Raw genomic sequence first — 26327 nt, 5'->3', positions numbered from 1 at the left:
GCCTTAAGCTCTCATTCTAATTAGGATTATGGTAGCCTTTGGACAATTAAAAATTGATTAAGGGTAAAAGCTTCCTGTAATTACATGCCAGGTAAGAACAATACTTTGCTTCTAAGACCTCTTGAGGCAAGTGGCCCAGGTTGTCATGTCTAGGGGAAACGCCCCTTCTCTCCCTGCTAACAAACCCACCCAAAAATGGGTGCAAAGATCCAAACCTCACCTTTGCCAATATGCCGCCTAGTGTTCTCAATGGTGGAGTTGCGGTTAACGTTCGAGAGCAGCCCCAGGCAAAATCTGTTCTTGTTGTTTGAAGGATCAGTGAAGCCATCCACCAGGATGCTGGTGGAAGAAGCGTGGAACGCCTCCCCGACGCGATTATTCAGCTCATAGTAGACAATGGAGCACCAATGCTTTGGCTCTTCGTAAGCAACTGCCTGAACATCTGTAAAGCAACAATGGAAACATTACAATCTAAAGCCACTGGAATACAGGCTCAAGATGTAAAGATTCATAAACCTATAGATTTTGGCTGAAGATCACTGAAAGATGAGCTGGATAAGCAATTGCAGCTAAAGGAAGGCTCTTCTGTCTTCAGTTATTTTTGAATTTTTCATAACCACAGACATACAATAGAATGGTTTCACCTCAAATTTACTTGCACAAGACTCAAAAACAAAGGTTGTCACTAGATATCAACAGAAAAGTGCAGGAAGCTCCCTGTCACTTACCAACAAGCGCCCCAATATCCCTGCTGCATTTTCCACAACCTGCTATGGTGTGGTCCCAGACAGCAGAGAAACACTGCAATGATACAGCTCAGCTTTCTTTCCAGTTTAGTAAGCAAACTTTTACTTCAGTTCATTTTACTCAGCTACCAAATAACAAGTCACTTCTGTGCTTACTGCAAAGTTCTATACTGACAGGGAGAAACTGCATCACACAATTGCATAAGAGACCATTTGTAACTTTGGGTACCAAGAAGTATAACAAGGTAGCTTAAATATAGGTCAGCAGATCAATCTTTCAGCATTCAGGGTGTGCACAAATATTTCTCCTGGTCTTCTTGGGGGCAGGGTAAGAGACTTCAAAAACTAAGAGAGAGAGACACTTTTCTGCAGAACATGCATGACGCACATCTTCAATATCAACAGATACTGCTTGGGATTGGAGGCTGAACAAGGGCATAATGCACAGGATCCTAACAATTATGCTGGGCTGAAGAGCAGATGAAATGGAGGAACATATTAATGAATAAAAGGTTCTCATTAAATAAGTGCTACCAAACGCAGAATCTGCAACCGTTCATCACCAAGAGTTACTTGTTGAGTAATAGCAAGGATTTCTTAGAACGTAGTTTTCCAGACTCTGGTAACGAGAAGCTCCTCCTCAGCAGCTCCTAACTGAAGCTGGGAACTGTGCAGAACGCCGAGAGGAAATTCCTAGTTCACGACTTCCACCCATCAAGCTCTAGAAACACATGGATGTCTTAAGGTAACACTTCTGACTGTGCACAGGGAACAATTTCACAAGATGATACCGAAGGTCTTTACCAAAAAGTTTCCCAGTGGGTGTCCAACAACAGCATAGGCTTCTTCAGATATCTCCACCCAAAGCACATTCTTTCAAGTGTCAAATACAGCTACAAATTACTAAACTGCCTCAAAATAAAAGGAGGCTAGCGAAGGGATGTGGTTGCTTTATGTGGTTTCTTTTAAATGAAGGAGACTATTTCACTGCTAAGCCTAGCATAGTTGGACTTGCTGCTAAAATATCAACTTTTCAGATTAAAGCTTCAACTATAGGTCAAAGTGCTAAAATGAAAATCAGACTGGCATTATGGGAAAACTTGTTTCTCTGGCCAGGGGTTTCCTTCTCCTAGCTCCGAGTCTTTAAAGAAATCATACAACTAAGATTAGTGTTCATATTTTCCTCTGTTCACAGTTCATAATCCTATGAGTTTTCTGATGCGTGCAAAACAAAAAACAAAGTGTTCCCCTCAAATCAGCAGTACATAGCAGATACAAAAGGTGGCAAATAAAAAAAAAAGCAGGATAACACATCCTACATCACTGTGCAAAACTTCTGAGCATAGTGTTTACCGCTGACCAGTAACTTGCTTAAAACACTGGTAAAAAGGAGCCGATCTTTCCTAATATGCTAGCATTTTCTATCCTTTCATGTCACTGAAAAAAAAAAGTAAAAAAAAAAAAAATAAAAAAATCAGTCATTAATTATTAGTAAGAGGTTACTACACTTAATTCCCATGAAGATGCCAGCAATTATCAAAGCTGCAGCTTTGCCCCAGTTCTCAAAGTCAGGAAAAAATCTTGCCAGCTGGCCATTCTTACAGAATGAATCATATCTCTCTCACACAGATTTCATACTAACTTCCTTACATTTGCTTTAAGTCATGCAGAGCAGGTGCGTTTAGTCTCTCTATTCCCAGCGTGGGCCAACAATGGAAATTACCCAACTTCATTGACAGGATGCAGCTTGTTAAATCAAATCTCTTAAGACTAACAAATCACCATGAAGAACATGCTTCTAAAAAGTTTGCAACAAAAGTACCGCAGTAAGTTCACAGTAAAAACTCTTCTTTAAAAAGGAAAAAAAACATCTGCTGCAGGTTGTAAAAGTAGTGCAATTAAAGCATACATATGCAAATAATAAACACGTGAAGGCATACAGAAGTAAGGTTATCTTTTTTTTTAATGAAGGGACAGAGATTAAAATCCATTGTACTAAGCCACTAGGAGAGAAAAATACTAATAGACACAATTTTTATTTTGAAATGGCTGAATGTTAAAAAGCAAGAAAAATGTAAACCCTTTTCTCTTTATCAATTCTCATGTAATAGAGGAATTCTACAATACTCGTATTTTGCGAGAGGGACAAACATGCAAAAGTCTGCAGTTAGGCATAAACATTGATAAATGTATTTTGGGCAAGCAAGGACTATACGCAGAGTGTATTGGATCAGCAAAAAGTGGAAATGCCACAGATGGGGTTTATCACACGCAAAACTCATTCCATGCAGAGAGTAAACAGGTTAGCACAAAAGCTATCCAAATTGTTCTAAGAGGGCAAATATACTTCCTGAAACCAGACATTAAGCTTAGCAACAAAACAAGTTTAAAAAAATAAAAAAATAAAAAAAAAATCAAACAACAGTTATATTGTTCACATGCTCGTGATCTTGATAATCATTCTGGCACAGCATCCAGCTTGCTGCTCTTTCTTGGCATGGGTCACAACTGTGTAAGCTTATGTGTTCTCTAAAGGGGCTATTTCTCACAATGTGATGAATGCACTAAATCCTTTACTCAGCAGTCACGGCTGGCTGCAAAGGCTTTAAAAAGCAATGTGTAAAAAGATGTCTGTGTCATAGTACATAAAGCAATCAGGTTTGTTTTTTTTTTTAAATACAGATTTTCAAGTCTGTAGCAATGCCAACCCTCAGGCAAACAGCTCTGAATTCCGAACCAAGTGCTATCACTGCATGACTCAAAGATGGAACAAAAATGGGGAGAGACGATGGAACAACACAAACTAAAGAAACTGAAACCCCAAACGCCCTTATGACCAGGAGAAGGGTAAATTATTAAAAACAGAGCTTACTCTTTAAGGGATGAAGTTTAGAATTCAGGACAAAAACGTAACAAGAAAAGACAACTTTATGAGATATACTGTCTCAGAGGAAAAAAATACAGATCTTTGCTTGGAGAGCTATACTTGACCATATCTACTGTCATCCACAATTCAGTGGCTTTATACAGCGTTAACTGCATTGTTCCAATAAAACAGTGTAATTGTAAGAGGGAAAGAGATTCCCTTCCTTGCACACGTGTAATTTCAGCATTGCACACAAAAATGTGTAGCATCATAGGAATTCTTCCTGTTTGGGTCCAGATACAAAATGTAAAATGACTTTGGTCGTTGAGTTGGTTGGGAATCAGAAAGTAAAAAACTCTGTCCATTTTATATTTTTAAAGAGCCACGTGATAGCTTCTTGTCCTAAATCAACATTTACATTTATAATTTTTTTTATCTCCAGATTTACTAAGTCATCCCTTACAACAACAGAAAAAAATTATATGGCTGTTTCTTTTCTACAGCTAGAAATTCCCATAAACAGATCCAAAATTAAAACTAAATTATTAAAAGTCAGTTGTGAAAGTTCTTTACTCATAAGAAGCAAAGCAGATGATGAGAAGGAAGTGTTTTTACCTCCTCTGTGTATGTCAGGGGGAATTGCAGGTGCCATCATGTTGGTATCCATTGGCTGGGAAGTATCGTGTGTCATCTGATCTTCCGGAGGCAGGTAAGCAGGAGGGGGAGTATCAGCTAAATATAGAAAAGGTAGAGATACACGAGTCCTTTCGTCTCTTTGAAGTACATATACATACCCACATAAACAGTTTTAGCCTGGAAATGCTTCCAGCCTGACTCAGCCATGAACTTCTACCCACCAGAAATCTGAAGAAGCAATCATGGACCTTGAATCAGGAAAGCAAAGAATTACTGTGCATATTCAGCGCAACTGGAATAAAACCAAGTCACTTTCTCCTCATCAAGCCACAAAAGAAAGCTCAGCTATGTTTCCAGCCCACGTTTTTTGCAGGTTGAAAGAGCCATATAGATATTAAGGCATAAAGAGGTCTAGGACCAGGCCAGAATTAGGTATCAAATGCAGTAGATATGAGCAGAAGTTGGAGCAGAAAACTTTCAGTTTCAACTTTTCTATTTCCTACACGATTCTATCAGCAAAGAATGCAAACATCCCAGATACATCCAGGACCTTATTATTGTCATTGCAAAATATTAGCTCTATTTCCTTAGATTTGGAACAGTAAAAAGTGTTCAGGAACCCAAATCTACAGAAGTAGCCATGTGGGTCTGGAATTTATCTGTCAGTGTCTCTTACTGGCTGTACTGCCCTGTTCAGGATTGAATCACTAGCATAAGACTAGCCTGTGCACAACGACCATACTCACTAAAACAGGGCTTTCAGTCCTGTTTGAAGCATCCCAGCCAGGTACTTTCATTGCCCTTCAGCTGCCTATTTCGCTTCTGGGACCTTTTAGAAGCTGCAGGAATTCGCCAATGTCACCATTTCCCAACACACCAGAGGACAGTCTCCTCCAAAGCAATTGCACACAAGTATATGGTAAAGGAGAAATCCCTGCCTGGTTCCTGCAAGTTTTTACTGCAGAAGCTGAGATTAGATTACCACTGTACTATCTCCGGTGAACACAGCTGCTGCTCATCCCACATTTACTGCCATTACTGAGAGCATGGATTGCAAACTACCACAGCAAATAATCACAGGGGCCTCCAAAACCCTGAAAACCAAATTACCATCAAAAGGCAGGAGAATCATACCACTGCTTTGTAAGTTTTGGTTTTTTGTGGGGTGCTGGGGTTTTGTTTTTTGTTTGTTTTTTTTTTTTTGTGGTTGCCTTTTTTTTTTTTTAAGAAAACGCATATTAATGAAATCTCTTAACTGCATATCATTTAGGAGATATTCTGTTGAGAACTTTACATCCAATGCTGGCGGGTAGCTTGCTGATTCCCTTACTTAGATACCCCAAGTTGGATGAGAGAGCAGCAGAGGAGGATAGAGATGATGACAGGACTGCAATAAAAGCTTAACAGCCTGCACTGTAGTTTAAATCTCATGTTTTACTAAGCCTTAAATATTCGGGTATGTGCAAACACGATGTTAGTGAACAGATAGGGAAACAGGACTGTAAGGCCACAGGCAACAAATCAGCCAGTATCCAGGAAGTTTTCAAGAACTCTGGATAACTGCTTTGCTCCTTTTCTTTTTCATATTGTCCAAAAGTCAGCCCCTTTCCTCATTAGTGCAAGACAGAAAACTGTCCAGAGCTAAGCATCAAGGACATCAGTATCTTGACCTCTCCTCTGATTCAATTTCTTGACTGCAGCTGTTGACTTGTCTATATGGGCACGCAGACAGAACAGACCCTCAAAGATCAAGTGAACTTCCACAAGCCAGCATTCAGGAAGACCTTGTTAGAGAAGCCTTTATCTCTGCTGGAAGAGCCCCAACCACACCAATCATATTTAAAAAAAAAAAAAAATGGAAGGAAAGACAGCTGCTTTTGCAGCAACTTTTCACAATTTTTAGAAAAGCCAATACAAACTTTCCTTCCTTCCCTCCTGCCTCTGCAAATTCAGTAGTCATCCCTCACAAGAGAAAAATTTTGAAGAGAAACAACTATCAGCAGCAGAAATTTATGGATATTAATTTCATGTAATAGAAAACAGATTTTCACAAGTCTGCCGCTTTGTTCACACCTGCCCTTCCTCAGCCCCCAAAGAAAACATGCAAACAGAACATCGGTAAGCATTTGTCTGGAGTCCTTCTCCTAGCATTTAGATCAAGAAAGCTGTCACTGACTGCTTCTGCAGTATTTTTGCCCATCTGGATGTAAAGACCAAAACAAGACAGCTTCACAGAATTCTCTAGACATCAGTCAATAAAGAAAGGTTGTTACTTCTTTGACTTTAGTAAGTAAAATAGCCTGAAGCTTTCTTTTCAGGGCCTTAAGGAACTGTTTTTCAGTTGAAGTATATTTGTTTCTTGAAATTACATCATTGCGTGAAGAAGTTTTATCAAGTAGCAATATCACGATCCCCTTGAGAAACATCTTTCTTATGCAGAACTAAAGCCTCATGCTGAATTTATGATGATCTCTTTCCTGAGCAAGGATGATCTGTAGCATCACACTTCTTGTGCATTAAACACTACGCTTTGTGGGCTAAACTGTTGAACTGGTCCCCAAAATATTTTGAATCCCTCTCCCTGCCCCAGAAGTGTTCTACTGTAATGTTTTAACTGTGTTTGAAAGAGGCACAATATTAAAAACCCTCTATGTTATTACTAGAAAAAACGATTACATAATCTCTCAGCTCGCTACTGAACACAAGTGTTGGCTGATAATTTGGTATCAATAAGCAAAAAAAAAAAAAAAATAAATCACGATACCAGTGATGTCCAACCACCTTCTCCCTTCTGAAGAGGAACCGAAGTTGACTGTACCTGGCATCTGGAAAGGACTTCCCGGGTCTGAGCTGGCTGGAGAATGCGGGTAGGTGCTACTGCTGCTTCCAGGCGAGTTTGGATAGCTGCTGTTGGGCGAGTGGGGGAACGGGTGACTATTGGGTTGCTGAAAAGAGTCCGGGAAAGTAGCATTGTGCGGCATGTGGGGCTCGTTTTGTCCCAGGTTGCGGAATTGGGCCAAGAGGCTGTGCTGAGGGTTGTACTCACTGTGCCTTGGAACCAGCACCGGAGGAAGGACTGGAAAGGGAGAAAGAAGGAAAAGCCACAGTGTTAGAGACTCGGTTTTGAAGGACTAGGCTATACAGGGGGGAAAAAACCCCACATTATTCCTCCCCTAGGGCATATTCACATTTGTCTTAAAAACAAGGTAGTCAAATCAAGGACTGCATGTCTAAGCAAGAACTCTTTTCCTTGTATCCGGTTACTGCATAGCTTGAATTCATAGCGATCGTGCTAGCTACCTGGTTTGCCAGATGGGAGCTTGTTTTCACAGAGGGCCAGCGAAGAAGAGCCAAGAACAAACCACATTTCTGTGTTTCAGTGTTAGTCGCACAAAGAAATGCTGGGAAGTAAATGCATTACAATGCTGACATACACTTCGTTTGCTGCACTTGTGATCCTGCTAATCACGTAATGGCCCATAACCCAAAACCTTGCTAATAAGGACAGATATTTTTTTCTGAAGACAATACTAATACTAATAAGCCTTGAACTCAGTCTGGTCCCAACAGCTGTAATTTTATTTTTAACCTGGACTATGTTCTTACAAGTTAGTATTAAAACAGTTATTAACTCTTCAAGTCAGTTTACAAAATGTGCAATTTAAAGAAAATTATGTAGTTCAAAAAAACCAACTGAGCAGCAATTGAGCTCCAGCTATACACTACTACAGGATCAGAGAAACACACATCAGAAACTACTAGTCTCACCACACTCCCAAGGCCTCCTCACCAGCAGGGCAACAAAGGTCTCTTTTTAACTGTGAATACGAACATGATACCAGATACACTAAGATAAAAGAACCAGCTCTTTTTCCAGTGCCTCAGCTTCTATCTTTGAAAGCCTCACAGCAAAGTCCAAGCTACTCAAAGGATTAAAAGCTAGTCTTGTTATAGATCAAGATGTTTGGGGGAAGAGGAGAGGCAAGGGCAGGGCGAGGCAGATCTGTGCACAAAGTAGTGAAAGTAAAATAAAAAAAGTTATTCCTTTCCACATCTGCCCCTCATCAGCACCTCCACTTCCCAGCTCCATGGCCAAGCAGGACTGGAAGAAACTGCCCCGGATAGCCTGCCTTCAAGGGAGTGTGCCAAAAAAATCCCCAAAACCAGTGAAAGCAAGCCAGGCTTCCAGAAACATCCCTTCTCCCCAAGACTCCTGCCCTGTCCCCAACACCTGGTGGGCACACTGAAGAGGAACAGCAGCGTGTATGTACAACAAGCCAATACAGACATAACTATCATTCAGATTAACAAAGACATTTCAGAGAGAGCTGCTTCACCAAAAGACTGAATTACAAACTAATTGCAAAAAAAACAACAACAACAAAAAACTTCTTGCCAAGACAAGCAGGTTCTTCCAAGACACTGGGGCATCTTTACTCTTCCAGCACTTTGCTTATACAGAAGCATTCAGATACTTATGTGAATGTCCTGGAGTCAGAGAGTACCAGGATACTGCTTGACACACAGACGTGGTCTGAGGTGTAGGTCCATGTTTAAAATGGATACAAAAGGATGCCATACACAAAACTCACTGGATTCCTAAATCAAGTCACAGGTTAACTGGGAAGGGGGAGAGGGGGGAGTGAAGGGGAGTGGTGTAAAAAAAAAAAAAAAAAGAAAAAAAAAGAAAAAGACGAAGCAGGTTTCCCTTGCTCTTTTTTTTTGACATATGCCTAAGAGAGAAATTAAGCCACCAGATTTTTGCTTGCTGGTGGCATTTATGCATGAAAAGTTTGATCCCAGAAATTCTCATTGAACATACACTGAAAAGAAACCCCTTCACTACTGAAATTAAGGCTGCCTGTTAGAAGCAGATTTTAAAGACTGAATCTGACATCTCACTTTCTTAGAGCAGCTTCACTGAGATTCCAACAGATCTCATATTTGAGGCAGATGTCACCCCTAAGCAGTTTTGTTTAGAAGTGAAAATTTTAACCATCTCCACTTTACTGCATCAGTGGACAAGAGCAGAGCTACAGACGTCACCTATCTGGATTTCTGTAAGGCCTTTGGCACAATCCACCACATCTTTCTCCAAATTGGAGAGACATGGATTTGATGGGTGGACTCTTTGGTGGATGAAGAATTGGTTGGATGGTCACATCCAGAGGGTAGTGATCAACAGCTCAACGTCCAGAAGGAGGTCAGTAACAAGTGGTGTCCCTTAGAGGTCTGTATTGGGACCAGGACTGTTTAATATCTTCATCAATGACACAGGCAGTGGGATCGAGTGCATGCTCAGCAAGTTTGCCGAGAACACCAAGCTGAGTGGCGCAGTTGACATGCCTGAGGGAAGGGATGTCATCCAGAGGGACCCGGGCAGGCTTGAGAAGTGGGCCCATGTGAACCTCATAAGGTTCAACAAGGCCAAGTACAGGGTCCCGTATGTGGGTTAGGGCAACCCCCAGTATCAATAAAGGCTGGGGGATGAAGGGATTGAGAACAGCCCTGCTGAGAAGGACTTGGGGGTACTGGTGGATGAAAAGCTGGATATGAGCTGACAACGTGTGCTCGCAGCCCAGAAAGCCAAATGTATCCTGGGCTGCATCAAAAGAAGAATGGCCAGTAGGTCAAGGGAGGTGATTCTGCCCCTCTACTCTGCTCTGGTGAGACCCCACCTGGAGTACTTTGTCCAGCTCTGGAGCCCTCAGCACAGGAAAGACATGGACCTGTTGGAGCGGGTCCAGAGGAGGGCCACTAAAATGATCAGAGTGCTGGAGCACTTCTCCTACAGTGACAGGCTGAGAGATTTGATGTTGTTCAGCCTGGAGAAAAGAAGGCTCCGGAGACACCTTATTACGGCCTTTCAGTACTTAAAAGGGGCTTATAAGAAAGATGCGGACAAATTTTTAGCGTGGCCTGTTGCAATAGGACAAGGGGCTTTAAACTGAAGGCGGGGCTTTAAACTAAAAGAGGGAAGATTTAGATTAGATAGAAGGAGGATTTTACAATGAGGGTGGTGAAGCACTGGAACAGATTGCCTAGAGAGGTGGTAGATGCCCCGTCCCTAGAAACATTCAAGGTCTGGTTGGACAGGTTTCTGAGCAACTTGGTCCTAGTTGAAGATGTCCCTGCTAATTGCAGGTGGGTTGGACTAGATGACCTTTAAAGATCTCTTCCAACCCAAACTATTCTATGATTCCACAAGGAATATACAAAGTTCCTAATTATGGCATTTTCTGAAACAAAACACATCCATCTGCCATTCTATGGAGGTTCTCAATGGCAGAACACCCCAGGAGAAGCTGCATCTCCCTTGGCTGTGCAGACTGTCCCTTGCCTCCAATGCAACCATTCTCACACATCACTGGAAAAAGCCATTAAAAACAAAACCCCCCAAAAGTTACTCAACATTCAGGTGAACATCACAAATTCCCTCATTCACAACAGAGTAAACATCAAACCCAACCTCTCTGAATATTAGGATCTCTGGGAATTAAGCTTGTTCTGTTACACTTATCAGTCCTTTTGCAGTGAGGTCAAGCACTATCTAATTGTCATAGCCCACATTTGCTGGGCTAATAAATTAACAGTGAAAAAAGTAACAATGAGATCATGTGTTAAACACTATTATCCCTTTCCTGCCCTTATGATTATTCCTTACTTTTCCAACCATTAAAAACACAGCTTTCCTATCTCTTCCTTTGCTATGGATGAAGGTCAAGCCATCAACTTTTCTGAAGTTAATTTGTGCAGAAAGTACATCACCTACCTTTCCCATCCCCTACCTCACATTAAACAATGACACACATGACGTGACAGGAAGCCACACAATTTATAGCATTTTAAAATAGCAGGAGAACAGGATATTTTCTGTATGTTTTCTGTAATTAAAATAAAGCAGTGCCAGATTTTCCCCAAGGTATATACGCATGTTTTCTCCTATTGGGCAGAACCACTGGCAAAATTTAGAAGGACTTAAAATAACAAGAAGTCTCCTCTTTCCAGCTCTCCCTCACGCAAACCTACACTTTTTGTCCAACTCTTTCAAACTTGAATGATTAAATGCCAACTTCTTCAAAATACACATGGAAAAGGGGGAAGGGACAAAAAGAATACAACTGGTATTGATGCAGCACAAATAATCTCAAAAATATCACTGCAGAATTTACTTTGAGTGCTGCCCCTAATTCACATCCTCCTTGCACACATACAACCTTAAATGAGGAAAAGTCCTGAAAGGCCACATCAGGTTGGACAGACACTACAGCGCTCCAATTAGTCCGACTCCAAGACAGTCACTCACTGCCATACCCCGATCTCTCTGCAGCTCACAGGCTTTCTTGCAGGCTAGCTGCTCCCACTGGAGTTAATCTGAATGCTGTTCGCTCAGGAGTGAAGACATGAGCAGCGACTGGGCCCTTCGCACGCACGGAAGGATGCCAGGAGTTCAAAACGTAAAGGGGGATGCATATCCTTCTTGCTCCCCTCGTCCCTGTGTAAGGCTTCTGGTCAGGTTGCAGACCTCAACCATATGGAATAACAAATTACTGAGGCTCTGTACAGCAGGGGAGGGGGCTGATCTCGGTTGCAGCTGCCAGCTCCAGGATGAGGTATAATTGAAGGGGAGAAAGCATGAGAGAATTATTCTGTGCTAAGCCAGCACACCTGTTGCAATAAAATAATGAAGCAGCGCACATCTTTGCCGTGCAGATCTCTGCTGGATGCTGCTCCAACAGTTTGCAGACAGAATTTCTCCCTTCCTCTTCACCTTCTTCAGCAGAAGGGAACACAGATACAAAAAAAATAAGACAAGATTTTTTTAAAACTATCATTATTTCTATTCAGTAGGGATGCACGTATTTAAAGGAAACATACTATTAAATACACTGTTGTCTTAAAAAGCTACTGCAACAGATTTGCAAATTCAACCTCATTAAAATGGTTAAAAGCAGTTAATGGAGTAGAACCACAAGTCAGACCGATTTCTGTCCTTTCTCAGATTAAAAGGTTTTATGAGCTATACTGTGGCTAAATTTTTCTCCAAGATTTTGTGTCAACGTGGACCTGGAGTTTGAGAGTTACTACATGACTGCTACCAGTAATGCTACTAGTAATGGCTGAAGAAGAAGATAAACCACATGGAAGCCAGGCTGGGTCTGTTTACGGAACCATAGTTAAGAAGAGATCCTGTAGCTGTCAAGACAGCCTGGGAATTGGGTAGCTTGTTTTTACTATGCAAATAATACCCAGAGAATGCCCGCACCAAACAAGTGGAGCTGTATTAAAGAAATTACAGCTACAGGGCAACTTCACCCATGGGGCTATTTCATCTAAGAGCCAAGAATGCCCAAAATATAGAAGATAGACCAAAGACAACCTGGCTGTTCAGATAAATGTTCCAACTAACCACACCAAGAAAGAAATGCTTTTATGAAAATGTAATGGTGGCCTTTGAAGAAAGCTACTGATCTCCACTCTCTATCTCCAGCATGCCATCCTGTTCTTCAGAAAATGAACAGGTGTGCTGTCCCAGAGTAAAGATTTTCTTGGTTTTCTTTTTTGTTCTATTTTCAAATTCTGGAAATAATGATTTTAGCAAACATAGAAAATCTCCAATTTATGAATATAACTACTTCTTTTTAAGGTTTCTCTATTAAAAAAAAAGAAAAAAAGAAAACACCTCAATCCAAGCCAAAGGACTTGCTGTACTTTCCAAGTAATGTGTTTTCTATCCAGATGGGTTTCGGTTATCTTACACAAGCCCAGATGACAGCTAGTTTCCCTCAAGGACTCTTTTGGGTTTTTTTCCCTTTGCATGTTACATGAAGATTTGGGTGGGTACCTCTCTTTCCATGTCTGGAAATTGAAAGACCAAGTAAGGAAACGCAACAAAGGGCCACATATAAGAAAGCAGACATCTTTCCTTGCCAAAGTAGACTCTATTGCTTCTGTGAGCTTTATAAAATAATAAAGAAAAAGATGAGCAACTGTTACTGCACTTTCCGCTCTTAAAAATCATGATGACTTGGTTGATATATGTTCTGTAGAAGCATTTGTACAGGCTTATACCACAACAGGGCCCTCAGCCCTAATGAAGACCTGAGGGCACTATCATTAGACAGTGCACTTTAATTTCCAAGCATCATATAGTTGTATTTTCATATGAATTTATGCAAAGCCACTTATGTTTTACTAGAAAAATAGAACTGCAGGTTGGGAAGGAGGGATATCCTTACACACCAGTTTGGCTATCTGGAAATGGGTATGAAAACACCGGGGGGGGGGGGGGTGTGGAGGGGTGGGGAGGAACTCATGGCTTGTACTCCACGCTCTACATGGAAAATCCTGCAAAGACGAAGTTCTAAGAAAAACAAAGAATTAAGAGAAGAAAAAAAAAAAAAAGAAAAAAAGAAAAAACAAAACATTGCAGCAGCGTTAAACTAACAAATTTCAACCCTCCTAAAGACTCTTAGCTTAATTTCCTGCCTTTGAGACCACAACAGCTGAAGTTGGCTGTGGCATCCTGGTGAGCAGTCCAGTCCCACGGTGGGAACAGAGCAGGTACAAACGCACGCTCAGCTGAATGTGCTTAGTTTTGCTTGCTGTCTGTAGCATTAGAGAGTCACTGAAGCATACTGACTGAAAGGTCTTGCCAAGATCTTGCTTGTAAACAATAAAACACCAAGTAGAAAGGAGAGTTTTAATGTCATTAGGTTTCCCCGTGTTGCCTAAAACAAGACCTGGCAAAATTGAATATTCTTTGACCAGAGGACAAGTTCTCACAAAAAGACACAGGTCTACTTTTAGGAGAGAGTTTAATCTTGGTTTAAAAAAAAAAAAAAAAAAAAAAAAAAAAAAAAGTAATAGCGTTGTGGCAAAAGCAATCTCTGAGGATCTCACTATTTTATGTTGTTCCAATATCACCTGGCTTAACAAGGCTGTGCTACTGGCTGTAGTAGCACAGCTTCGCTTTACTTTTTTTTCAAAAGGAGAAATGCCAGCCTTTTAGACTTTTACTCCAAAACTATGTTCTAGTAATTGCAAGGGAAAAGGCTCGATAATGGCTATTCAGCAGTCTGGTTTGGGTGACAGATGGACAAACATGCCAGACTTTCTATTCCAGGAGAAAGCTGAGAGCTGTCTTGTTTTCTCAACTCTTAATTTTATTTTTCAGTTTCAGTAGACCCCACAGCTTGATTTGTCATTTTACAGAGTTACAACTGCAGACTTGCTTTACTGGCTCTACTTTTACATCAGACATCTGGTCTAAATGCATTTGGCAAGTAATATTAGTACATTTCCTGCATTACAATATTCAGCTAACATTAGATTTTATTTGCGGATGCTCCGATAAGCTAACATTTTGATTAAACTGACATTTGTCAAGGCCAATTTCAGAATTTAGTACTAATTGTATGCACATTAGTGAAGGAGTTCTTGTAAGCGGATTTGGGGGGAGAAGCAGTCCTGATACAGGAGGAAGTTACAGTGTGATAGTGTATATTAACTCAGACATTTACACAGACCAGAGTTCAAATTACCTGTACAAAAGCCACAGTCACCATCCTACTGAGTAGGTTAAAAATTGGAAGCCTGGTCTTTTAAGTCAGAAGAAACATCTGAATCTGGTCAATTTTAAAGAAAGGAAAAAAAAAAAGCACACAAACTTATCCTTCTTGACAACTTATATCCCTTTATTGCAGCTCATTTTTCTAACATGTGGTGAGGTTAGACAAGAAAAACCCTGCTGTTAGATCATTCCCTCCTTTCTGCCTCCCTTTTTCAATTCTTCTTGTCCAGGTCAGTTCTGATGGGGAATTTTAGAACCGAATTCTGCAAAACGGAAATGAAGAAAGTTTTATACTACTTGCCAAGCAAACTGACAGTTGCTCGCTATTTTGGGGAAACATCCTATAATTGTGCCCACCCGTTGCAGCCTGCTATTTTTAAAGTTATGCCCAACAGTAGCATTACTCAGCCACACAGCAAAACTCAGCGATGACACTCTCTGCTCCCTCACGTGCAGCCTGCAGAGGTGCAGAAATCCTTCAAACTCCCAACTTTTCTCTCCTGGCTCCAAATTTCATCTGGACAGACTCGTGGCACCTGCTAGTTTGACAGTCCCTGGAGCTGCGTTTGAACCCTGCCACTCGCCAAAAGCAGCATTAGCGATCCGACAGGCAACCGCCACAATAGGCTGCATCAGGTTTGAAGTGCAGGGAGAATACGCCGTGATGGGTTTTTAAAGATCCTCTACTGAATTTACCCTGTCTAGAAACAGTTTGGGAACATTACTTTTATATGTAGTGATCCTAGGCAAATTGAGTGCAGGGGGACAAGACAGGGATGACTAAGTGACCCATTTCATTTTTCTGTAAAGTACCTAGAAAGCAAGCTCATAAGCATGACCAGACCAATACACACAACCAACCATCTGTGTAATTTCAAATGGCACTAAAAAGCTCCTTTAAACACGCCTTATTTTTCTTTCACTGAGGACCAGAGCTGCAGTGCTGTATAGGAGAGCACTCAAGGAGCATTCACTTCCAGGACCATGTGAGTCTAAACCTGCCTTATCCAGGACTTCCACCGTTTCGAGGTTCTTTCCGCACCCCCCTTGCCTGCAGTAGGTGTGCAGCCTTATGGAGACTCACCTAGGGCAAACAGCAGAGGAGATCAAAGACAAATATGAAAACAATCAGGTTAGAGTCATAAGCAAGGAGTCCACGCCAGCAGCAAAAACAGCAGGACACACCTACAGCTCTCCTCTGAGCCCGGGGACCTGGCCTGTTCTTGTGGCAAAAAGCAGCTGTACATTAGGTAAAACATTTCTTTCCAAAAACAAGCTTGCTGAAGCAGACATCCACTTTGAACTCGTGGTTATAATGGAAAGGAACATCATGACCTTCAGGCAGAATTGAAAATTCAACCGTTTTGACAGTGTATTTGTCCGCGTCACAAAAAAGCAACCACTGCTCATCCCCCAGTTTGGGCAGAACATGGGCACCATCAGCTTGATAAAGCCCCTTGATGTAGAGCAGACTGCAGCCAGTTCTCCAAAGAAGAGAAGCTTAACAGAGGAAAATCATCCAGCCTTTTTCATCTACGCTTTGTTGGTAATTGCAAAACCCCGAACGAGGCTAGTTATTTTATGCCTCCGAGTGGCTGTGCTAATGGGCTGACCCAGGCAACTAGAATATTTCAGAGGACAGATCGGCTGCTTCTGGACTGACTGGTTTTAGTACCCCCTAGCATTGCATGCTTCAAGCATAGCAGAGCACCAGTAGGCACCTCCAGAAATGAATATCGAAACATTAACAACTGCATTACCCAAGGCAGCTTTAAGCTCCCCCAGATCAATGAAATGTGGGTTTCTCCCAAGCCTGACGCCTGAGGAGGTATCAGCAGATCCTGGACACTCTCAGGAGACAGCATTCAGTTGCAGGCCAGGGGGCAGCTATTTACACGAATACTCTGCACCTTCAAGCACTTCCACACATGAAGCATAACAGAGAAGTTAATTCCTCTTTTGCCTCCTTTGTAACCTATGATAAATCCTCCTTAAGCTGGCAGGTTGATGAGCAAGGACGCTTAGTAGAGGCAAACTAACAGAATTCTGCATCAGATGGAACCGAGAGCTACTGGTCACTAGTACTTTAAGAAAATTAAATGCTCAGTTTCTTCATCTTCCTTCCTTCCCTTTAACTAAGGCAAAAGAACTGAACCTCCTCCCCTAAAGCCACATTAGTGCTATGATTTATGATTATTTTTTTTTTTTAAGAGCTGTGTCAATCCATTGTGTGGATGTCATCCCATTCCTTTTGTTTTGCTGTTACAGCAAACACAATCCAGGCTTAAAACAATTACTCCCCCCTCCCCCCCCAAAATTCTGGATGACATCTTTCACCTGATCTGATTGACACAACTGAGGACAAAGGCAAGTGACAGAGGCTGTATCTCTGCAGAAGCCAAAGAAATAAAAGGAGGGAAGGAATTATCTCAGGAGGGTCTTCCAGATGTCATTTTCCACACCCTCCAGCAAAACCGGAGAGGTCACTTGTGGCATTTTCAGAGTGAGATGAGGAACATCCTTGTTCATTTTTTCCTCACAGCTTCTATGTATGGCCTACACCTAATTATTTCTTCAGTCTTGATCGTATTCCCAAACCAGGTATGAGCCTCATTTCCAGACATCTCTAAACCAAAAAGTAAAAATGAGGAGAAAAAGTAGATTCAGCCAAGTGAGCACACCAGTTCAACTGAGCGTGCCAATTTTCAAAAGGTATCAAATTCATATCCTGCCCTTCTTAATTAAAAGCTTTGCTTTGCCTTGCCAAGGGAGAAATTTGACAGCCATTAACTACCATGCACCAGAAATAATTCTGCACACAACAGACGTACGAAACAGCAGCAGTGAGCTACTGTAACACATCTTGAGGAGATATTTTTTCCTAGCAGTCGAGTACAAGGTTGTATTGCCATTCTCAGCAACAAAACAGCCTCTACATTCTCCTCTCATTTCCCCATCACCTCCACTCCTTCCCCCCATGTTGTCCACAGGGCTGTGTTGGTACAGATGTTCCCACAGCCATGCTGTGAGCCTCAGTACTGCTCTGATCAGCCTGGAAGATAGCACAGCAGGGGAGGGAAAAAATGACTGTGATCTGGTTCATCAGGAGGCCACACAAACAGCTGTGCTGGCACAACACAGTGAGCAGGATCTGTTTGTGCACCCCGCCACAGATCGCATCTCCATCACCTGTGGGGCAGCTTGCTGATACCAGGCTGAGTGTCCCATCATCACAGGGGGGTCACCTTCCTCACCTCCACCCTGTGCTCCCACTCTGCCTTGCCCTCATCTGACTCCAGCGTCAGGGCACCGAGCTTGCCAAGCTAACTCTGCCAAAAAGTAAGTTTTCTGTCTGTTCAGTTTTCTTGATCAACTCACTGCAGGATCAGACGGGCACCTGTGCCTGCGCAGAGCCTCTAGGTCAGGTTAGGCATGAATATGGTACCACCACATCACACCCACATGCCTGCCAGATGCCACATTCCCTTCTTTGCGCAGGGGCAGCCTGCGCTCCGGGACGCCTGGGACGCTCCCTATTGGAGACTGCTGTTAGTTTTCCACCTCCCCTCGACTGTTTACAACTGGTTCCTACCTAGCCTGGCTAACAGAAAAATCTCTTGTTTGGATTCAGGCGCAGCTTTGTAGCTGACAGACACACCACAGCGTGCCAATTCTCATGTTCTCCAAGCTTATCTTCTCAAGCTAAACAGCAAGGATGGAATCAGGTATCAAGGTAGAAAATCCACGGATCCCTCTGGCACTGTGAAAACTGATTCGCATCCATAGCACTAATTTCCCAACATAGAGCATTACCTGATTTTACATACTTGAGGATTTATTGCTAATCCGTTCCTCAAAACTTACACAACACTGAAAGAAATCACACAACAAGCAGAAGAGTGAATGTACAGATGCCTCACATGCACGCACTGTACGCTTCAGCCCTCCAGTAACTGAATCTGCACAAAGCAGTTGAATACAGGCCACAATGTCAAGCAGAGCCAGAATTTCACAATGTACCTTGCACACAAAATGTGCATCATACACAATCTGAGCTTCCAATTTTCTTTTGTCAAGAGAAAGTACATTTCTAACTTTCCTGGCTGCAACGATAGCCTTGGAAACACAAACCTTGATATCTGCTTGAGTCCGTAGACTGCTGGAAACAGTGACTCATACATGAATTCCCACTACCCATTAATCTCAAAGCATAAGCACTTACGCAGCAATAATGGTGTTTTAATGTCCTGGCAAAAATGGGAAAAAATGGTTAGCAGAATTTGGGAGTGTCTGTCAGGAAATGAAGATAAAGACAACACTTGGAGGACAGCAAGAACAAGGAAGAGACAAGGGGAAAAAAAAAAAAAAAAAAAAAAAAAAAAAAAGAAGTCCTAAGTTACGAAGCACAGCTCTCCAAGTCAAACAGGAGTTCAGCTACCACCTGTTTCCAAAAGCCATGTTTTCCCATTCATCTCCATGCAATACCCCTCAAAACAACAGCAGATCTGTTGCTGACTAAATATAAAACCCTCCTCCTTTACATACCCAGCCAGAGACCTCAGTAAAACCACAGTGGACTTCAACCCCACTTTCACACTTTGGCAAGCTGTTAAAAGTTCAAGCTGTAACTTCAGCACGCATATAACATTGTACCTCCAGACCCACATTTACCAGAGCACCACAGCAGAAGGTCAGCAGGTACATTCAGAATATATTTAAGTGGTTAGAGCAGCACATCGAGCTTGTGAAAGACTGAATACTTCAGTCAGCTGTGTCAAACTGACTACAGCCCTAATGTTTACAAGAAAACTGCCCAGTTGCCTGCTAGGCAATTGACCAACAGTATCTAGTTTTTCCTGAAGAAGGGTACTCTCTAGAGAAAAAAGGAAGCATTCTATTTCCACTTAAGTTACTGGTTTGGATTTTTTTCCAGCAAAAACTCTGTAGCTAGATGAATGTAGAGATTTTTATCTCATCCAAAACCAATAAAGAACAATCCAGAATTCAGGCTTACAGTTAATAACTTTTCGCACCATTTCCCAAATACAAAATTCATAAGATGACTTAACACCCAAACCCCAGCTTTCCAACCACGTAAACTACTTAGCAGCACTCAGCTAAAATGTACAGTTTAGTTAGACACCTTTTGAAAGTTTTAGTCTATTTTTATCTTGCATATCTCATAGAAGTGACAGGACATTTACAAATACCTATTTTTAAGTATGGTGTAAGTGGTCCAGAGAACGTTCTCAAACTCAGAAACTGTTTCCAAGATTAAAGCAAAATGAGTTAGAACATGTCATTTGACATTACAGTAATAGTAAAAGCCCAACTGTTGCTCAATCTGACAGAAATAGATGTTTTTCAGGAATATTAATTTTAAGTATTTTGTAATACTGAATGTAAGCAACTAGCACAGATGTATGCAGACAGCTAGCGGTACAAGGACACAACTATTTTACTATGCCACTTCTACTTAACATGGAATTGTTCATAATTTTAACACTTTTTTTTCATTTTAGATTTTTTTAAAAAACTGTTTTTCCAGTGCAGCGTTCCTTTGTTCAAGCTTCTGCTGCATAAATACGTTCACGGGTATTACTTCTGCCATTCACATGATTTTCAAGTTAATACTAACACACCAAAGGGAAATATTTAACATCTAGATACGCACCATGTGTTGCAGACCCAAGACAAATGCAATTTCCATCCACAGAAAAACAATCTTACAACAATCTTATTCCCACTGTAGTTCTTAAGCTGTCCATGCCACTCTGCAGAGACAGCTTCACAGTTTATGATATGCCTAACACAGATGGACTTCCCAAATTTAAACCAGGGAAGTCCACCCACACCTGCAGCACATTTCTGCACACGCCCCTATACAAACTCACAAGTAGCTGGAGACTACTGTAGATACGTCCGAGCACATTTCATATTATTTTCTGGAAGTATTCCCTGGTAATAAACTTCTGTAAGTAAAAATCAAGCACAGATTTATCTAAAAGAGGTTTGGCCTTTGAAGAGGAGACAGAGAGAATGGGTTGCACCTTAAAAGAGAAGTGGGGAAGTGGGTAACAGGTAAGCAAACTGCGCTTACAGAACAGCTGACAGTAAAATTTCACATACATCCAAACATTGCTATCAAAGCTTTAAATTGAGGGGATTACATTCTGCTGTCTAAAAATCACAGTCTCTTCAGAGGGCCAAAATTGTGGAAGATTCTAAAGACAATGTTATCTTCTGAGGGATGAAGAAACAAAAGTGATAGAAGTGACATCATAATTTCTAAATAACAATAAGAAGAACAAGAATACCACTACCACAATAGGTCAGAATGGTTTTCATGCAGGGACTCCAATAATCCTTTACGTTAGCTTGCAACGTTTCATACAGATTCACCGATCTGCACAATTCAGTAAAAAATAAATTAATTGAGAGACTGTGGTCAGCAACAAAACCAGGTGATATCAGGACCAACAGTTTGAGCCACATACTAAGACTACGTGTATAGTGATAAAATGTTTACACAAGTGAAGCATTTGCCATGTGAAAGGGAGAACTGCAAATTAATGCTTACTTCCAGACAAATTGCAGAGGAAGAATCTGACATGAGCAAACAGCTGCTTTTGCTTATTTAAGCTGATGAGTCACGTGATTAATTGCCATACGTTGCATTGTTCAGATAAGGTGTAAAGGTACAAACGAGGAAGAACCTACCAGGACTCTCTACCCGCTTGTAGTGGTAGGGATTGATGCAAACCTCCTTCTGTTTTGAACCAAAGGGAAACTCGCAGCATTCCAGTGGTTTCAGTTCATGATGGCTCTGCAGGTCCGGCCAGCGCCACACTCTACAGTAAATTACATGCGGTAGCCCTTTCCGGTGCGAAACCTGAAGCCTGCCGTCCAAGGAACGAGGAATTGTGACACAGTTACTGGGCTGACCAGGACAGCTTAACGCTTTTTCCAGCTCCTCCATAGCACCTTTTTTCTTCTTCAGTTTTTTCACTAATGCATCAACAGCTTTCTCAGCCCATTTTTCTTCTTCATCCCCCTGCTTCCATCCCAACAGCCTCTTCACTGCTGGACTGGTGAAGGAGAATAAGCTTGTCACATTCATGGTGACACCACTGTGGTGATACCACAGAAGCAAGCAGCTGAGACTGTCCTGTTCTTCCACCACCACCAAGGTACAGCAGATCGTGTCAGTAGTCAAAAGCAGCCCGTCTCCAATAATTCTGGTCCTTTCTCCTTTTCAGTCCTCCAGCCCCAGGAAGGCAGCACTGACATGCCCCCTTGACAGAGACGAACTTCTCATTATTCTAAACCCTTCCGACCGAGAACCTGCAGGAGAATACCAGAGGGAGAGAAAAAACAGATTTTACCTTTTAAATTAACATACAGCAGTTAAAAATATCGCCCCCAGCCTGCAAGAGTTGTGCGACCAAAACCAGCCAACAACAAAAAATCCAACAAAGTGTTGATAGCCACGAAGACTTTTAAACAGCAGGGCCTGCTGCTGAACCCTGTATACCCCTCTCCCCCAAACAGTCCTGAATAAATGAGATGATCACCCTGGAAAATAGTGACACAGCATAAACAAAACCTAAAGAAGCTGGGGAAGGGCAGTTAGCGGGAGGAGAGGGCAAGGGGTAGAGGTAGGTGGCAGGACAATTCCCCCATAAGCTCAGTTCCCTCATCCAATTTGCTGTGTGGCCTCAGTGATTTTTGTGCCACGCAGCAAGGGGGACAGCAATTGCATTTGTCAGCTTCAAACAATACTTCTGCTCGGTGCCCAAGCATAGCCTCAGTTAGTACTGTGAGAAGCTTGACAGAAAAAGCCAAAACACAAGAAGACATGGCTGTATTCCCACACATACTCCACAAAAAGGCAAGGGTCCCATATTAGAAATGTAACTCACATTAAATCCAGCCTAAAACAGATTTCATCTTTCACTGTTAAGTGTGAAGGGCACTCCCCTCTGCCTATCAGCTGTTGCAACCTTAACCAGCAAAACATTCCAAGGAACCAGTGCAAGATCACCAGCACTTTTTATTTATTTATTTTATTTTAGAGAGCAGCTGGAAGCAATATGCCCGAACAGCCTCGTGCTACCCAGCCCTCTCCAAACTGCCAGTGATGCAGCTCGAAAAGTCACTGCACTAGACTTGTGCATACCACAATCTGAAACAAAACCAGCTCAGCTTCACCTCTGACTTACTTTGAGGAACAAACCAAAAAGGAATAAAGGAAACTAGAAAGATCCTTGTTCTCACTCATCTCACATGAGAAAGAAAACTCTATTTCCCCACCCCACCAAAAAGCCCTCCCAGCTCATAAGCAGACTGTGAGGGAAAGATACCATGAACTTACTTCACCAATTACATCCTGACCCTTCCCGTTGCAACGCCTGCCTGATGTACTCAAAGACACATGATGGAGTGGGAAGGAGGAAGAAGTCCTGATAAGAGGATTTTAGATGGCACAGTGGTCCTCGAGTTGAGAGACATGGAACGGGGATGAAGTGATGGATGAAGTGGGGGAGGAACGCCACATATGAAGCAGCCCCTCCTGCGAGCAGCAAGTTTCTTACTTGCCTGGGCTGGGAGCAGGCAAAAGGCTCTGCCAGGGGAAGTAGGAGAGACGCTGCACTGGCAGGGAGGGGAAAATGAGACAAAGAGCACTAAACCACTGATTTTCAAACAGAGCATGAAAGACAGACAGGAAACATATCCTGGACTGGATACCAACAGGTTGCAGAGGAAGGGGGAAGGGGAAAAGGATATGAATGTTTTTCTTGCCATCATAAAGACAAAAAGAAACCCAACCAACCAGCAACCTATACACACAGAATAGAAGGTGTCAGCACACCCACATCAGACAGAATTTCATAGTTATACTAAGAAAAGACTGCAGATCTTAAAATTGTAAATGCTATGCCACACTTGCCCTCTTGACCATCATGCATTGTAATGGTTTCATAGTGTACCGCTATACTTGAAGTACTTTAAGGTGAAAACCATACACTTGATTCAAATTAATTTGTCACTAAAACAATTATCCAATTGCAAAGGTTCAGTTTTATTAGGCTGAATGCATAACCTACACTTATGTGAATAAAGTTTATGGCCTGAGACACAGACTATGTCTAACTGCACTTTGTACTGGTATTTTCCATTCTTTTTATGCTAAGAATTGTATTTGAAATAATGATGTCAATGCAATCGAAGATTTGCATAAGCCTAGAGCAAATTTAAGAATTTATTTTGCTACCTGGGCATGTGCTATACTGTTAAATGAACTGAAACTCCATTACTGTCACTGACTGTACCACAGGAATACTTTATCCTTGTACACACTGTAAAGTGCTCTATTAAAATGTTGTGCTAATTTAAGAACCGTACTACCAGAATCCCAGTACATGTGCTTCAAATGTATTTGTAGGTTATTCTCAACTCATATATAGTCTGTATCTCAATCAATATTTTAAGTATCTTTTTTCTGTATCTTTCAAACAAGAGACAAGTTCCACACACAAAAATTAAATGTTCCAGTGGTATATCACCAAGTAATCAAGTCAAGCTTTCTACTTCACATCCGTTCAAACTAAACAAAAAAATATTTAAGAGACTTGAGTTGAAGTTCTAACAAAAAAGAAAGTACACAGTCGAAATCTCGATTCAAACTTCTTTGAACATTGATAATGAGTACAGACATGGTTCTACCTAGGCCTGACCAATTTCCACCAAGCTACTTCAAAAGTGGCCAACTTACTTGCTGTGAAGAAGAAAACAAAAAGTCCCTATTCAAACTGTATGTTTATACCACTGCCTGAAAATACAACCCTAACACGAGCTAGTGCAAAGACTAAGATGATATTCAGGCGCAGCCCCAAGTAGTCAGACCATAGGAACAGATTTTTCCAAAAGTCTTCGGATCAAATCCTGCCACAAACACACATCCCACTCCCACAATCATAAGCTCCAAAACATATTTCACCGTCACAATCAAAGGTATTATCTTAACAGCTGGCATCTCCGTAGCAACAACTGTGGCAAGAAATAAGTTGTGAGTGGGCAGAGTATCATTAGGTACAGTACTTGCAGATATGCTTGGAAGTAAGGCAGCCCAGCAGGACCTAGCCAGCAACCAGCCACCAGCCCAGGGACTTCTGCTGAAGTCCTGCCTTCCCAAACAAAGTCTAAGCACTCTCCAAGCTCTGAACAAGCCACAAGATAAAGAAAAGCGGAAGAAAACCCACAGGCTGCTGTATACTACTCATACTAAGCTCCAATACGAGTATTAAGCTAAAAAAAAAAAAAAAAAAAAGGCAGCGTAGGTGGAGTTTCTTGCTTCCAAGAAGCAGAAAGCGCGTCCACAGTGCTGAGCCCTTGCCAGTACATTCCGTTTCCCTTTCTGCCACTCTTGGTTTTTGCAGAGCATCATTTCCTGTATTACTTTTGCACAAAGTGGTCTTATCAGCTGGAAGTGCAAAATAAAGATTAAACCACAAGTCAGCAGATGACACAGTGTGTGTCTGTCTTCCCCAAATACATGTGCCCTTCTGGGAAAGTGGGAGTTAGTATTTCCAATAGCTGAGTGACCACCACCCCTTGAAAGGTATGTTTATTCGTTTATTCACGAGGTAGAGGTGAAAGGAAACCCAGGCCAAGTAACAGGACACTCTCCAAAAGGCAGCCTGGAATCTGTTTAAAGGAAATCGAGTTGTTACCCACTTATCAGCCACTTTTTACACATCAAAACCCATGCACTTTTTACTATGCATTCTGTCTGCTGATGGATGAGTTGGAATCAACAAACTTCTTTTAAATCCCAATGCTGCTTTATTTGCCTTCCTTCACTGCTGCTGTCTTTTGTGTAATCTTTGGACTAACATATAAACCTGCATGCAGCTTGTGAGAAACCTATATAAAAACCAGTGAGCATTATATATATAGCTGTTTAGCCAGCCTTGTACTTAAATGTATTTAGGCAAAATGCCTAAGAGTGAAGTTCTATCTTCCTAGCCCTCAAAGAAGAGATAGTTACTCTGTCAGCAACACTAAGCAGACAGTAAAATATTCAATGAGACTGTCTTCAAATTCCCACAGGAGATCCCATAGGAAACTGTCCCACTTTGCATAAATGACTGTTTTTGGTGGGTGGAGAAAGGGTTAGGACAATTAGATGATCCTCTCCCCGGCGGGGGAAGTGAAACAACTCCTAGTCAAGTTTCAGGCAAACAAGAAGCAGCTCTAACTCTTCTACTAATTTCATTATTTGTAATAATACAGGCCCAGTGATGCAGGCAAAAAGGTTCCTATTAAATATTTTTAATACGTGCTCGGTGCAGTTAGAAATAAAACCGGGCAGACGCCATAGTGAAGAGAATCTACATAATTGTTAATGGAGAAAACTGTCTAGGTTTTGACTACGTTTTCAAAATTAAATTTATCACATTTTATTCAACATACCTCCTCCCAGCATCCATTGCTTACTGACAAT

At 41.7% G+C, this 26327-nt stretch overlaps 1 protein-coding gene across 2 annotated transcripts in view; it reads right to left on the bottom strand.

Annotated features, from left to right (window-relative positions):
• SMAD1 (SMAD family member 1) overlaps positions 1-26327 on the bottom strand; it is a 50173-nt gene that overhangs the window by 5456 nt on the left and 18390 nt on the right. For both annotated transcript variants that reach the window (XM_082482613.1, XM_082482614.1), the window contains exons 2-5: positions 21542-22165; positions 7067-7324; positions 4228-4344; positions 221-442 (exon numbers count right to left, since the gene is read on the bottom strand). In XM_082482613.1, the coding sequence (XP_082338739.1) occupies positions 221-442; positions 4228-4344; positions 7067-7324; positions 21542-21941 (997 nt within the window). In that variant the 5' untranslated portion in view covers positions 21942-22165. The remainder of the gene's footprint in view (positions 1-220; positions 443-4227; positions 4345-7066; positions 7325-21541; positions 22166-26327) is intronic.

The sequence above is a fragment of the Vanellus vanellus genome (assembly GCF_965231255.1).
Source record: "Vanellus vanellus genome assembly, chromosome: 4".
In the NCBI taxonomy this organism is placed as follows: Eukaryota; Metazoa; Chordata; class Aves; order Charadriiformes; family Charadriidae; genus Vanellus; species Vanellus vanellus.
Note: the sequence above shows the minus strand (reverse complement) of the source record. Positions and strands in the feature narration are given on the sequence as shown.